This window comes from Tiliqua scincoides, chromosome 9, assembly GCF_035046505.1.
Source record: "Tiliqua scincoides isolate rTilSci1 chromosome 9, rTilSci1.hap2, whole genome shotgun sequence".
In the NCBI taxonomy this organism is placed as follows: domain Eukaryota; kingdom Metazoa; phylum Chordata; class Lepidosauria; order Squamata; family Scincidae; genus Tiliqua; species Tiliqua scincoides.
In genome coordinates, this window is record NC_089829.1 from 21729222 (window position 1) to 21743079 (window position 13858).

General features: G+C 54.8%; 2 protein-coding genes across 3 annotated transcripts; one reads left to right on the plus strand and one right to left on the minus strand.

The window, feature by feature from the left end:
- Positions 1-3330: 3330 nt before the first annotated feature.
- On the plus strand, positions 3331-7849 carry ATXN1L (ataxin 1 like). Its single transcript, XM_066637231.1, has one exon. It carries the CDS (start codon positions 3587-3589, stop codon positions 5552-5554), a length of 1968 nt encoding a protein of 655 aa, XP_066493328.1. The 5' UTR covers positions 3331-3586; the 3' UTR covers positions 5555-7849.
- Positions 7850-9562: 1713 nt separating this feature from the next.
- Positions 9563-13832, minus strand: ZNF821 (zinc finger protein 821). Of its 2 annotated transcripts, XM_066637171.1 has the most exons (8): positions 13541-13830; positions 13360-13424; positions 12212-12336; positions 11955-12110; positions 11714-11844; positions 11281-11385; positions 10759-10928; positions 9563-10369 (listed from the first exon to the last, which is right to left on the minus strand). In XM_066637171.1, exons 4-8 carry the CDS (start codon positions 12064-12066, stop codon positions 9709-9711), a joined length of 1179 nt encoding a protein of 392 aa, XP_066493268.1. In that variant the 5' UTR covers positions 12067-12110; positions 12212-12336; positions 13360-13424; positions 13541-13830; the 3' UTR covers positions 9563-9708. The 2 variants fall into 2 exon arrangements, with proteins under 2 accessions (XP_066493268.1, XP_066493267.1); XM_066637170.1 differs by lacking the exon at positions 12212-12336 and having other exon boundaries at positions 13541-13832.
- Positions 13833-13858: the final 26 nt, after the last annotated feature.

Consider the following 13858-nt stretch of genomic DNA (forward strand, 5'->3'; position numbering starts at 1 on the left):
GGGAAACCCTAGTCTCCTGGAGGGTGGCCAGATCACAAACCCAAGCCTATGCATGCCTACTCAGAAGTAAGTCCCATTACAGTCAATGGGGCTTACTCCCAGGTAATTGCAGATATAATTGCAGCCCAAGCAAGCTTCATACAGTTTATTTTGTCTCCGCTCCACTGGTCTCTATACCACGTGTGCTCAAAGAAGCAAGCATGATTAGGCATAGCAAATAAACACGGGAAACCATTTTATATGTAAGACGTTACCAATAAAACAAGACCAAAGCAGCACAGAATCAACAGAAAAAATGTACAGACCAAATGTCTGTATGCTTAAAAAGGTTTCACACCCATCTTATACACACTTAACTGGTATTAATCCCATTGAACTCAATAGGACTTACTTCTGAGTAGACATGACTGCTACTGTACTGTAGAAGCAGGAAGAGAGGGGAGTGTCTGTTGAATGCTCCCAGAGAGGATGTTATATACATGAACAAAGGAAGCTGTCCAATAATCATACAGGCCTCCCCCACTCATTTCACAGGTTAGGGCAGTGATTTTCAACCTTTTTCAACCTTTTTCATCTTGCACACTGGCAAGGTACTAAAATGGTCAAGGCACACCATCAGCTTTTTGACAATTGACAAGGCAGGCTGTGCTGTCAATGGGGGCTCACATCCCCCAATGGTCCTATTGATAAATGACACTCTCCCAAATTCCCATGGCACACCTGGGGACCATTCACAGTACACCAGTGTGCCACAGCACAGTGGTTGAAAATGGTTGGGTTAGGGAATGAAGCCAGGGTGAAAAGCAGAAATGGTTAAAAAGTGGAAACCAGTCTTTTTCAGTTTACACTTGTTGCTTCCAATGCTTTTTTAGCTAAAAAAAATTGCAAATGCCTTGCAAATTCCTTGCTGTCATACAAAGATTTCTGCAAATGGACTCTCATTAATGCCTTCAGGAATGCGAATAGACCCAAAGCTAAAGTTGGTATGTGCCTTCTCTCTCTCACATACACATACCCAGACAATTTGAATCACCATGTTATATGCAAATCAACATGAGGGAGGGCAATTTTAGCTTTTAGACCAGCAGAGAGAGGTTGAAAGAGCAGAGCATGCCTTGAATGAATGACTTCCAGCTATAATGTGTTGAAAGAACAGAAATGTGTTGAAAAATAGGGGATACCTGTATTGCAGCAGCTCTCTAAGGTTTACATCTTTCCCAGCCTTACCCACAGATGCCAAGGACTGGATTTGGGCCCAGCATCCAAAACGGGTTCTGTCACTGAGATAGCCCCACCAACAAGGCCCTGCTCTTTGTGCCCATCAAACATCTTGTTTTGTGGATGCAGGCTAGGGAGCAAAGTCTATTTTAAGGCTTGGACAAATTCATTTAGGCAAAGATGAGGTAAACCTCATCTTACCTTACCTTGAAGAAGCATCTGTTAACTGGCTTCCTACCACAGGATGCTGTGCATGCCCCATCAGCATGGCTGCACAAGGTTGTAATCCTATCTCACTCACCTGAAACAAATACCTCTAAATAACATAATCACCTCAGAGCCCAATCCTATTCAAACTTCCAGCACAAATGCAGCTATGCCAATGGGGGAAGCACTGTATCCTACGGGGGGGGGGGGGGAACAGTCATGGAGCCTTCTTCATGGTAAGGGAACATTTCTTCCCTTTCCTTGGGGCTGCATTAGTGCTAGAAAGTTGGTTAAAATTGGACCCTTCACCTCTGCAATTTAAAAAAATTGTAATTTTCCACATTCCCATTGGAAGGTTCCAAGACAGCTTACAGAAGTGTTTCTCAAACTGTGGGCTGGGACCCACTAGGTGGGTTGTGAGCCAATTTCAGGTGGGTCACCATTCATTTCAATATTTTATTTTTAATATTAGACATGATACTATCATGGTATGTGACTGCACTAGGGGAAATGTTACAGACCTGTACTTTTCACAGGCGACTACATATATGTTTTTAACAATGATAGTAAATAGGACTTACTCCTGGGTAAGGGCCCAATTATTTCCAACTTTCCAGCACTGGTGCAGCCCCCAGATAAGGGAACACATGCTCCCATACCTTGATGAGGCCTCTGTGACTGCCTCCCCACCACACAACATAGCGTATGCCCCATTGGCACAGCTGCACCAGCATTGGAAAATTGGATAGGATTGGGCCCTAAGTGTGGGTAGGATTGCAGCCTAGGATTGTTAAACATTTTCCTGCTTGATGATGTCACTTCCTGACAGATTCTCATTCTAAAAAGTAGGTCCTGGTGCTAAATGTGTGAGAACCACTGACTTACAGCATTTATTTTTTCTACATGTTCAAAGTAGATTTGGATGCCAAAGAAACATGAGGTTCTAACACATGGCATAAGCAAAGGCATGAGATAGCCTGAATCATAGCACAGTTCTAGTTCCCCTTGTTCTGAAGCTGACGTTTGAGATATGTCAAACAAGAATATATTGTGCGCGTATCTATATATCAGTATCAGAAAAGCAGTATAAAAATCCCTTAATTAAATAAATAGCACACAAGCTTTTGCAGCAGTGTTCTTCAAACTGTGGGTCATGACCCTAAGGGGGGGACTGCAGCAACCTTTCAAACCTGCCTCTTATAGGAACAAAAATGGCTCAAGTTTCACACTATTATCCACATACTCATACAAAAGGGGCAGGAGGTGGGCATATCAGATGCTGGGAGGGTGACAGGATCAGCAGTGGGTTCCCACTCTCTTTCTTGATTGAGGTTGTGGCATGAAGATCAGTAGGCTGTCCCTGAATGTCAGGTGGAAGGGAGTACAGGATACAGGTATCTTGTTGTGTGCTCCTGGAGAGATACAGGAGAGCCACTGAGTAAGTCCCGTTATAGTCAATGGAGTTTATTTCCAGGTAAGTGTAGATTAGGACTGCAGCCTGAAGCCCAATCCCATGCTTGTCTACTCAGAAGAAAGCCCCATTAGAGTCAATGGGGCTTACTCCCAGGTAAGTGTGGATAGGCCTGCAGCATGAGAGCCCGATCCTATGCAAGTCTACTCAGAGTAAGTCTCATTGTAGTCAATGGGGCTTACTCCCAGGTAAGTATGGCTAAGATTGCAGCTTCAGCCCTCAGGAAGAGGCGGTGCGGGCCTCGCTGAGCCCGACCAGCTTCCTCCAACGCCCCAACTGGGCCAGCTACGGCGGAAAGCCTCTACCTCCTCCTCCTCCCTGCGGGCGCTGCAAGGCCCGTCCCCTCCCCCCGCACCACTTACTCCACAATGACGTCACCAGCAGCGGCGGGGCCGCGTCCCTGCCGGTAGTCATGGCAACCGCCGGCGGGCGTCCTCACTGTGCGCCGGGCGCTCCGCTCTGACGTCATGGGTCGTGGTAGTTCCGGTGCGCCGAGCTGCCGGAGCGCGCGGGGGGCGGGTAGGTGGGGTCAGGCCGGAGGCGGTCGCGGGATGGAGGAGCCGGGCCAGGGAGGAAGCGGAGGCGGCGGGTGAGCGAACCGCGAGCGACGAGGGCGGGGCCCCGTACGGGGAAGGCCGGTGCCCCGCCCGAGGAGAGGAGGAAGGCCCGTCGGCCGCCCCCCGCGCGGCCATGAGAGCGGCCCAGGAGCGCGGCCAGGAGTGCCTCCCGCCCAAGAAGAGGGACCTGCCGGCGGCTGCCACGGCCAGCGAGGAGCGGGGCGAGGCCTCGACCGGGCGGGGCGGCAGGCCGAGCCAGGCTGCGCCCTGCTACGGCGAGGGGGGCGGTGGCAGCAGCCCCGAGGCGGTGGCCGGCCTGACCCTGGACCAGTACGGGCTGCTGTACAAGGTGGCGGTGCCCCCGGCCTCCTTCTCGCCCGTGGTGAACGTGAGCCCGCTGCCCCCGGCCTTTGGCATGGCCGCCTCGCAGCTCCTGCCGCCTCAGCCCTACTCGCCCCTCCACTACACGCAGCTGCCGCCAGCTCTCTTGCAGTTTGTGGGCTCACACTACTCCGTGCCCTACACTGTGCCCCCTGGCTTCCTGCCCGGCCCCCTCCTGCCAGCCTCCAGCCTGGCTGCCTCCCACATCCCCCACCTGGTGCCAACCTATGCGCCGCTCCTGGCTGAAGACCCTCCTCCTCCTGCCTCCCAGGCCGCCCTGCCCGCCCACAGCTTTGCCAAGAGCTCGGCCTCCGTCTCGCCCTCGGGTCTACTGCAGCAGCCGCCGCCGCCACATGTCAGCAGCCAGCCTTTGGATGGTGCCCAGGCTAGAATTCCCGTCTACTACCAGATGTCCCACCTGCCAGCAGGCTATTCCCCATTCGACACTCCCATCGCTGGCCCGAGCTCGGAGCAACCTCTGCGGGATGGCCAGCTGCATCCCAAAATAGTCACGGCCAATGGGGTGCAGAGGCCTGCCATCGGGTCGAAGGAAAACGAGGCCTTGGATGTGGGCAACAGCAAAGCTGAAGGACAGTGGCCCAGGACACTCCTAGCGTGCAGCACTGATGCTGCCCTCGTCGTTAGTAGTCAGGCAGCGAGAACAGAGGCCTCTGCACCCTCTCAGCGGAGCACCCCCGACATGGACCTGGAAGTGCAGAGGGTAGTGGGGGTGCTTGCTTCTCCAGACTACTCTGTTGGCTCTGCTCGCCGGAAGGATGGCTTGAGCCCTTTAAATCTTTCCCATCGCGAGCCCACTGAGCAGAAGGGGGAGTCGGTGAGGAATCCAGCAGAACCTCCTGAGAAAAGCCACTTGCAGAGGCTGTCTACAAAGTCCCCTGAGGAGCAGTTCTGCCATCAGCAAGTCCTCAAAGGCCTGATGATGACCAATGGTGAGCAAGCCTCAGGGTCTCTCCAGCCTGCTGCCCTGGATGGTCCGGGGAGAACAAGTTCAGGGGTGCTGTTGGATGTGGACTGTGGGCCCTCCCAGGGCCACTTGCCCTCCCACTTCATGAAAGGCGCCATCATACAGCTGGCCACGGGGGAGCTGAAGCGGGTGGAGGATCTGCAGACTCAGGACTTTGTGCGCAGCGCGGAAGTGAGCGGTGGCTTGAAGATCGACTCCAGCACTGTGGTGGACGTCCAGGAGAGCCCCTGGCAGGGCTTTGTCACACTGCATTTTGTGGTGGGGGAGCAGCAGAGCAAAGTGAGCATCGATGTCCCCCCTGAGCACCCATTCTTTGTGTATGGCCAGGGCTGGTCCTCATGCAGCCCAGAGCGGACGGCTCGGCTCTTCTCACTCTCCTGCCACAGACTGCAGGTGGGTGACGTCTGCATCTCCATCAGCTTGCAGAGCCTAAATGGGAGGCTTGCTTCTCAGGCTAGCCCACAGGGGGCTGCCCGAGAGAGGCTAGGGAGAGGAAGCCAAGGCCTCCGAGAGCCACAAGTCAGAGCTAGGGAGAAAAGCCTGGTGGAGAAGGGTGGGGCAGGACTGGGTTCACCCCAGGAGCCTCCCCGCCTTGAGCCTCTTGCTCTGCATGGCTGGGCAGGCCCCAGCTTCCAAAGATTTGGTGAGGAGTCCTGGCCCCCCCTGCTCCGCCCATCATTCATTCCCCAGGAGGTCAAGTTGTCTATTGAGGGCCGTTCAAATGCAGGGAAGTGAAAGGGGGGGCACTGAACTGTGCCACACTGAGCTGGGCTTTTGCCTGAGAGATGCTTAGCCTCTTCCCCAGCGGTGTGCTCGAAAGCATTCCATTGTCAGAGGTTTCCTTCCTCCACCACTGCAGAGCAGGCTTGAGTGGGTGAGGTGGGCAAGGGGGCAGGCTGTGGAAGTAGCAGTCTTTACTCTTCCTCTGCAAGGAGAGGAGTGGGATCCAAAGTCCCATGCAAGCACTTTAATAGGACCCTTGCTCACAGGCAGCAGGGTGTCTTCTCCAGGGAAATGTCTACAGGAGCAAGATGGAAAGGGGGAAGAGGCAAAAGGAGTAGGTAAGAGTTTCTGCTGAGATGGAGCTGCTGTGCTCAGAGGGGAGGTTTGTGCTACAGGGTAGAGCACTCTCGCCCTGGGCCATCTTAGCAGGTCATCATTAGGCTCAGAGTTGAGGGAGGCTGGCCTCTCAGCCTCATGCAATTTCCTCACATTTAAAGCCATTTCTGCCCAATGTTGCATATATGCAACAGGGACCAAATGTGTACACCTGTGGGCCGGGCAAAACTGGGTTAAAAAGAAACAGTTGCTGTTGCAGTTGGTTGCCCTCTTGAATGGAAATATCACCCAGTTCCTGGCCCCTTGTGCCAGAAGTGTCCAGAAGGAGAGGGTGCAAGAAAGATTGCAGGTCAGTTCTGCAGACAGATATGATTCCCAACCTGGCTTGGCCAGCTGGTTGCAACAATGCCACAATTCCCCTCTATAAAGATCAAGATGGAGGCAGCACTGGTGCAAGTGTGGGTGATGTGAAACAGAGCAAAGACAGGCAAAATGTACCAGGGAGGGATGTGCAAAGGCTGTTAGGTGGGAGACAGGCAGCCTCCTATCCCTCCAGCTAGAGAAGAACCTGCTCACGTGCAAATGCCCTGTCACCCTGAATGTCTGTACCCTGAGTGGGAATCAGGATTATTTCCCTCTAGAAACCTCCTTCCACCATCCAAATTGAAGCTCCCAGCTTGTCTCCTACTGCTGCTCTCCAATATTGTGTCAAGGCGCCTGTAAGTCGCCAGCACCAGGGACTTTCCTGAGCGACCCCCACACTCCAGGCCTCTGAATCTCCTTTCTTCCTTCCCCCACAGGCCCCTTTCCCCAACACTGTTGCACTATTGATGCCCTCAGGCCGCCCTGGGTTCTGCTCTGTGTGCCTCTCAGGCTGACACTGACCCTCTGGGGTCCCTGTGTTTATACTGGCCCCGGCCTGCCTCTTTCCCCAGGGCAAGTGTTTACTTGCCTTACTTGGAGCCTTGTTGGCTGACATTTGGAATGGTGCCTCCCCCCCTCCCCACTTTACTGGTTGAGATTAATCACCTAGGTCCTGCTTGGCAGCCTTGCCTCCAATCGAAAAGTGTTGCTTCTGCCCAGTGTGTGATGGCTTACACTCCTGTTCTCGGAACCATTGCAGGGACTTCTCTTCCTGTTTGGGGCTGCTGGAGGTCAGAAGGGCAGCCTCCCAGAGCAATAAGCTATTTCTCTCATGTGACACTACAGAGGAACCTCTTGTCCAGCCCTGGCCAACACTTGGGGAGGGCTATCTCATATGCAATAGCATGAGATTGCAACTGCCGAGCTGGCACCCTCGGCTGTTCTGTACTGAACAGGTGACCGAGACATCTTTGCAGGGGTGCTCACCAAATCTCCTCCTCCTCTCTGTTGTGGCTGGCTGTTTCTGTTGCCCCTCCCTGTGATAGCATATGTGCCTTTCTGCAACATCAGCCCCAGGAATGCTCTTGGACTGACACTGGCCTGATGGCTTGCTGTGGAGGAGAGCCCTCTGCTGTCATGGAAGGAGGCTGGCTGTGTGCCCCCCTACCTTGCTGGCAATCCCTTGCATAGCACCTTAGTAGTTGGGGTGGGCAGGCAGCTGGGCAAGGGTATGTCTGAAGCACTCCTGCTTTTTGCCTTGCCTTCTGTCCACCACAAGCAATTCTGCACCCTTCAGAAGCCTTAGGGCTAACCTAGAGCCCCACCCCTCTGCTCCAACCTGACCTTTGATGAAGCATTACCAGTCTAAGGAGGATAATCTATTTTGTTGTGCTTCTTTTGTACCTGTTTTAAATAAATCAATTTGTACTGTATATTTGTACTTGGGGTGAGATCCTATTTCCTGTTTTACCATTTAAAGTCTCTGTATACACAGACTGTATTTTTATTGTTAATGCTCTTATGAATACTGCATCTAACTTGTTGACTATGTAAACATGGTATATATCTATATATCTATATCTATATAATTATAAGCCAATAGCTTTTCCTTTGCTGTGTGAGTCTGTTGGAGCAAATGCTAGCAGGACCAAGACATATGGAACTATAAAATTATCAGTGCCCTTTCACTAGGCCCAGTCTGTGGAACTAGTTTGACTAGATGAAATTGGTAAGGACAGTGACGGGGGGGGGGGGGAGAGAGATAATTGGTTACTGATTATATGGGAAAATTTGAGACAGTGTTCTTCCTCCCAGTATCAGTGGTAGCTCAAGTGGTGCTTGTGGACCATCTACTTTTCTGGGCCTTTCCCCTGAATTGTCTTGCCCTTCTCCCAAGCTAGCTAATCATATAGCAAATCAGTTTAGATGATACCCTGACTGGACAGTGTTTGCTGGCATAGAATGTGGGTATTCAGTTATGCAGGGCTGCTGGTTAAGCATTCCAAAATAGCAAAAGGTCCCTTAGGTAGAGTTGGCTCACATGTAGATGTTTCAGCTACTCTGTACAGTTTTCTACATTCTACCAGCAATGACCAAGTTTCCAGGAGTGACACTTTAATGAGGCACTACCATTAAAGAAGGGAGCAGTGCTGATGGATGCCAGCCTCTTTCCAAGATGAGCTCCAACTGGGCCAGTCCTTTTAGGGCAGGCAAATGTACTCAATCCTTTAAGGTGCCACTTACAACTGCCTTTGCATACCACTTAATTGACTGGCTTGTACCCTCCACCACAAGGGCAGCTTGGGGGACCAAACATTCCAGCTAAATGAAGCTTTAGAAGCCAAGTGGTCTCTCCAGTGCATGCACTAAAGCGCCACAGCTCCAGGAGATACAGGGACAGGCAGTTAACCAGTATTCTTGGGAGGGCATCCTGAGGCCCCCTAGGCTACCCCTGAACTTGAAACAGCTCAAAGAAGAGGGAGGTTTATAAACCTCAACAGAATCCTCACATTCATGGCCCAGTCCTTCCCATCCCACTGAACATCCTGGGAAATCCAGAGCAGGAAGTGCAGATAAGAGGTCCTTGTTCATGCCTAGTTAGGTCTGTCCTAGTCTGCAGAAATTGAAAGAGCTGTGGGGGGGGGGGGGGGCTCTCCAGCACAGGACCTCTTGCTCTTAAAAACCCTGCCCAGGTTTTCCTGCTCACTTAGACTGGTGGCAACCAGTCCAGACTAAGCCAACAGAAGTCATCTCTCACTCTGGCTGTCCTCTCTCCCCTGCTCCCTCAGAGGGCAGTGAGGCAGGCTGAAGAAGAAACCCAAGGAGCCCTCTTTGCAGGTCACACCCAAGGGACAGGAAGTAGCAGTCCCTTGAGGCCTGCTGGCACAGGAACATGGCCCAGCTTCTAACCCTGATTCAGAATGGCTGCCTCCTAGGAGCACTGGCTCATTTGCTTAGGCTTGGAATTTTGCCACAGAGCTCTGCCGCTCAGTTTTGAGACAGCCTTGCCAGAGTCAGGCCACTGCTGATCAGAAGGAAGCCTTCTCCCAGCTCTGCTGCCCATTCTTCACCACAGATGTGTCCAGAGATGGAGCCTGGACCCTCCTGCATGCCAAGTAGATGTGGTAGCCTGCCCCAACTCAGCTGCCATGAGCACCAATCCTGTGGCAACCCAGTGTGCTGTTGCCTGGTCACCCCACTCCCCAACCTGTAATCCTGCAGTGAGATAAATGCTGCAAAATACATGCCGGAGGCAACAGCAGCCTCCTCCATTTCCATAGAAAGCCAAGACCCATTGGGCTGCTGCAAAAAGACAGTGCATCAGGACATGTACCATCTCTTTATTGCCCCCTTGGTTTGCAGGCAATGCCTTGCAGGCCCCAGCAGCTTGCAGGCTGTCCACATGTCCCCCTTCCTCCCTCAGGCACCAGCCCCATTCTAGTTTGCTGCCCCACCATCACAGCAGCTCAGTGCAGCGCAGCAGGGCTGGGCTCTTCGAAGGCCATCTTGCCCAACAGCTGGCTGTCCATCTCCATGCTCCCTACAGGCAGCGGGAAGAAGTTCATCTCTGCAGCCAGTGCTGCCATGGCAGAAGGGTCCTGGCCAAACTGGGCCCGCAACATCATGTCCATTTTCTCCAGCCGCCGCTTCAACCTCTTGGCTTCACGCTCCCGGATGAGCCGAGCCTGCCGCTTCTCCGGGGTCTCATTGGCACGCTTGAGCCGCATGGCTTCCCGGTCCCGTTGTAGCCGGCGCGCGCGCTGCTCATCTGTCTCCTGCATGCGCTGCAGGCGTTTGGCTTCCCGGTCCCTCATGCGCCGCACTTCTCGCTCCTCGGGCGTCTCATTGTCTCGGCGGCTCTTCTTGGCCGTGCGCTCCCGCTCCAGCCGCTGCAGCCTCACCTCCAGGGGCTCATTCTGCCGGCGCAAGGCCCACTTGCGCACACCCGGGGCCTGTGCTTCCAGCATCTTGCGGTAGGCCACGCAGCTGTTGCACACAAGAAGAATGCCAGCAGGATACACAGGGGGGCTTGGAGCAGCAGCTTGGTCTTCCTCCGCATGAGAAGAGCCCTCGGTAGGCAGAGCAACAGGGAGAGCATCGCCACACAACACCTCTGGCACTTTGTCACTGTGAAGGGCACAAATCAGAAATGGCAGGCAAGGAGCCAAGAGGCCACAAGAGCCTGGAGACTGCCATCTCTGTAGCAATTCCCTCACAGGCCTTATATGCCACGTCCTGCTATGCACAGCCCATGCCTGAGGTTGGGAGAAATCACCAGGTCCAAGCACCCAGAAGACTCTCTCTTCAGTCTGACCCCATTTTGCCTTCATAATGCCTCCAACAGAGCCCCCACAGGGCCTGCTAGAGCAGGGGAAGGTGAAGAAACCTCTCACAGTCCTCCCCGCAGCCCCTTCGTGCTCAGAGAGGTGCTGGGGCAGAAAATTGTCCTGGGGAGGCGTAGCTACAGGCCCAAGTTCCATTTCCATTTGCCCATGTGAGAACCTGCAGCTCCTCACCTGTTGAAAGTGGCATGGCTGGTGAAGCGTGCCCCACACACCGCACAGTTGGACAGCTGGTCCTCTGAGTGGATGAGGAGGTGCCTGCCCAGTGATCCAGGAGAACTGAGTGCTCGGCCGCAGACAGGACACAGGTAACTCTTGGTGCTGACCACAGCTGCCGCTGTGTGCTGCAATGAGGCGGGGGGGGTGAGGTAAAAAGGGTGCAGCCACCCTGTGCCCACCAGGGCTGGCCAAGGGCCAATTAAACAGTTCCCTCTTCTGTGAGAGGCAGGAGAGAGATCTACAAGCCTTCCCTGGGATGAGGTACAAACCCACAGGCAGCCACAAACAGCATTTCTTCCTCCCCTGCCTCTTCCTTCCTAGTAAAAAATCAAGCACTTTCTTCTGGGGAGGCACCCTCTCCTCTCCAGGCACAAAGTGGGGAGGAGAGGGTGCCTCCCCAGAAGAAAGTGCTTGTTTTTTTCTAGGAAGGAAGAGGCAGGGCTAGCTTGATGTGGTGTGTTCCCCTCCTCCAAATACCTGATAGACGTGAGTGATGAGTTGTTCCCGGTTGCCACATTCCAGCTGGCAGAGGGGACATCGTGAGAGCCCCATCAGGGCATCTGGGCTGGCACTCAACCCCACCTAGAAGTGAGAAGAGGCATGTTCAGAAAAAAAAAAAAGCAACACAGGAGGAGGGGGCCTAAGGCTGATCTATTGGCTGCCACCCAATGGGTCCTTCTGGCCTCCCAGCAGATGCACTGCAATACTCTGAGGAGGAATCTTTGTGCCAAAGAGAGTCCTTGAGCCAGTTCTCCCTGCTGCTGGGCTCTAACAGCTGCATCAGGGAGCCAGATGCAGCCTGGGAGGCGCCTGGACTGCCTCCTCACTGCCCTTCTTGAGCCTGTCGTGTCTGCAGTACCCTGAGCCACAGCACATGGCAGCAATGCTCAAGGAGACCCGCCTGTCTGACCTGCTTGCTAGGATCAAGCTGCTCTGCAGATTCCAGCTCCGTTTTCACCCTTGTGGCCACTGCTCCGCCCTCCTCTGAGGCAGGGGAGGAGGCCCCGTCCCGGCCTGCCTCCTCATCCCCCTCGCTGTCACCTGCAAGGCAGAGTAACACTCTTTGCAACAGATGCTTGGGCATGAAGTGTTCAAAGTGGAAGGCAATCCCTGGGCAACCACCTTCTCACACCAACAGAGGCAGAACTCACTGCTGCTGCCGCTACTGCTGCTGCTGCTGCTGCTGCCAGAGCCCTTCTCTGGCCGTGGCAGCACCGATGGTGGCTGGTCCCCAAGCAGCCCAGGGAAGTCCCTTTTCATCATGGCTTGTCGCGTGTGTTCTTCCAGCCCAGCAAAGATGTGCGCCCCTGAAAACACAAGGGCAACGGCCACCAAGGCATCAGACCACTGGCCTTCCAGAGCCCAAACAGTCTGTGATCCCTCGATGCCAAGTGATGGTCTCCCCTACCTGAAGGTGGCCCAGAGTGGGACTAATGTCTGGGGTCCACTCCCCAGGGCAGCTTTCCCCAAACCCTTCCTGCAAAGCAACGGTGGCCTGACCAATCTGTCCCTTCGCATCCTTTCCAGCATGACCTGGAAATACAAATGTCTTCAGCTGCATTAAGCACTCGGGAGGAAGGGGCTCTTCTACGTCCCTGACAGCATGGCAGCTCAGCAGTCCTCAGACCTGCATGGCCCCTTGAGGTTTGGAAAAGCTTCTCCCACCACACCACTCCTCTTCTAGGGTCATGACAGTGGGGTGTGTAAAGGACACTTTGTCAGGCTGCAGCATGGACCTCAGCCATAGAGAAAGTCTCCTTGGAGGAACGTCTCCTGCCCACCACTTTAGTAGCTGAGCTTTAATGTTCAGGGACTGAGTTGGACAGTTACGGTTTCAAACACTCCCCCCCCCAGGACTGTGCTGGACTTGTGCGCAAGGAGGAGCTGGCTTCTTTGAAACATACAGACAAATGGGCTCTTGCAGTTCCCCTTACAACTGGGGAGCACCCAACCTGAATTCTCCATAGAAAGTGAGACAATGCTTCTTTTGGCAGCTGAGAGAACTGAGAGTAACTGAGAGAAAAGCACTGCGCCTTCCTGGTAGGGTGGCCCTGACAGAATGCCAGGCAGCCAGCTGCCCTGGGAGCATAGTGCACCCCATCTCACTGCAGAGGGCTGAGCCGATCTGTTCTCCTTGCCAAGGGCACTCAGGTGGGCAGGGGCTCTCTGCTTCGTTCCCTGCAGGCACCCACCCACCCCCATACCCCAGGGATAAGGCCCTTAGGCCAGCATCTGCAGGGAAGGGCACAAAGGTAGGTATCCTTTGCAGATCCCCAGCAGGAACTGCTCTCCCCTCCTGCGCTGGGGGGGGCAGCTCTTGCAGGGCTCATAGCCCAATCCTGAGCATGCCTATTCAGAAATAAGTCCCATTATAGTCAATGGGGCTTACTCCCAAGTAAATATGGATAGGATTGCAGCCTCAGAGCCCAAGCCTATGCGTGTCTACTCAGAAGTAAGTGTGGACAGGATTGCAGCCTCAGGCAGGACAAGCCAGGGATGCCCACGCAGCAGTGATGCGCCCCCCAGCCGGGGGTCGGACCCTTCCCCCCTACTCACAGTTCACTTTATTGGGGGTGGTCTGTTTCCGACGAGACATGGTTCCCCCCCCGGAGGGGGCGCACCTGCGGAGAGAGAAGCCCCGTCATCGGCGGGAGCGGAGCGGGGAGGGCAGGGCAGGGCAGGGCAGCGGCGCCCCCCGGCCGCCGCCACCACGTCCACCACGCCCCGCCGCTCTTACCCGGCTTGGGGGCTCCGTCGCCGGCGCCGGCTGGCCCCGCGGCGCTCCAGACGGGCGGGCAGACAGACAGACAAAGGCGGACAGACGGAAAGAAGATGGCGGCGCGGCGGGAGCGCCCGGCTCGTGCACGGCGGGACCGGCGGAGGGGCGGGGGCGCGCCGGGCCAGAGCCGAGGAGGAGGAGCGCGCTCAGCCCCCTCCCCGGCCAGGGCGCCCCCCCCCCCCGCGGCTCGGCTGAGGGGACGAGAGCCGGGAGGGAAGCAGCCCGCCCACCCTGAGAGACCGGGAGACACCGGCTGAGGCTGCACCCGTGCCCACC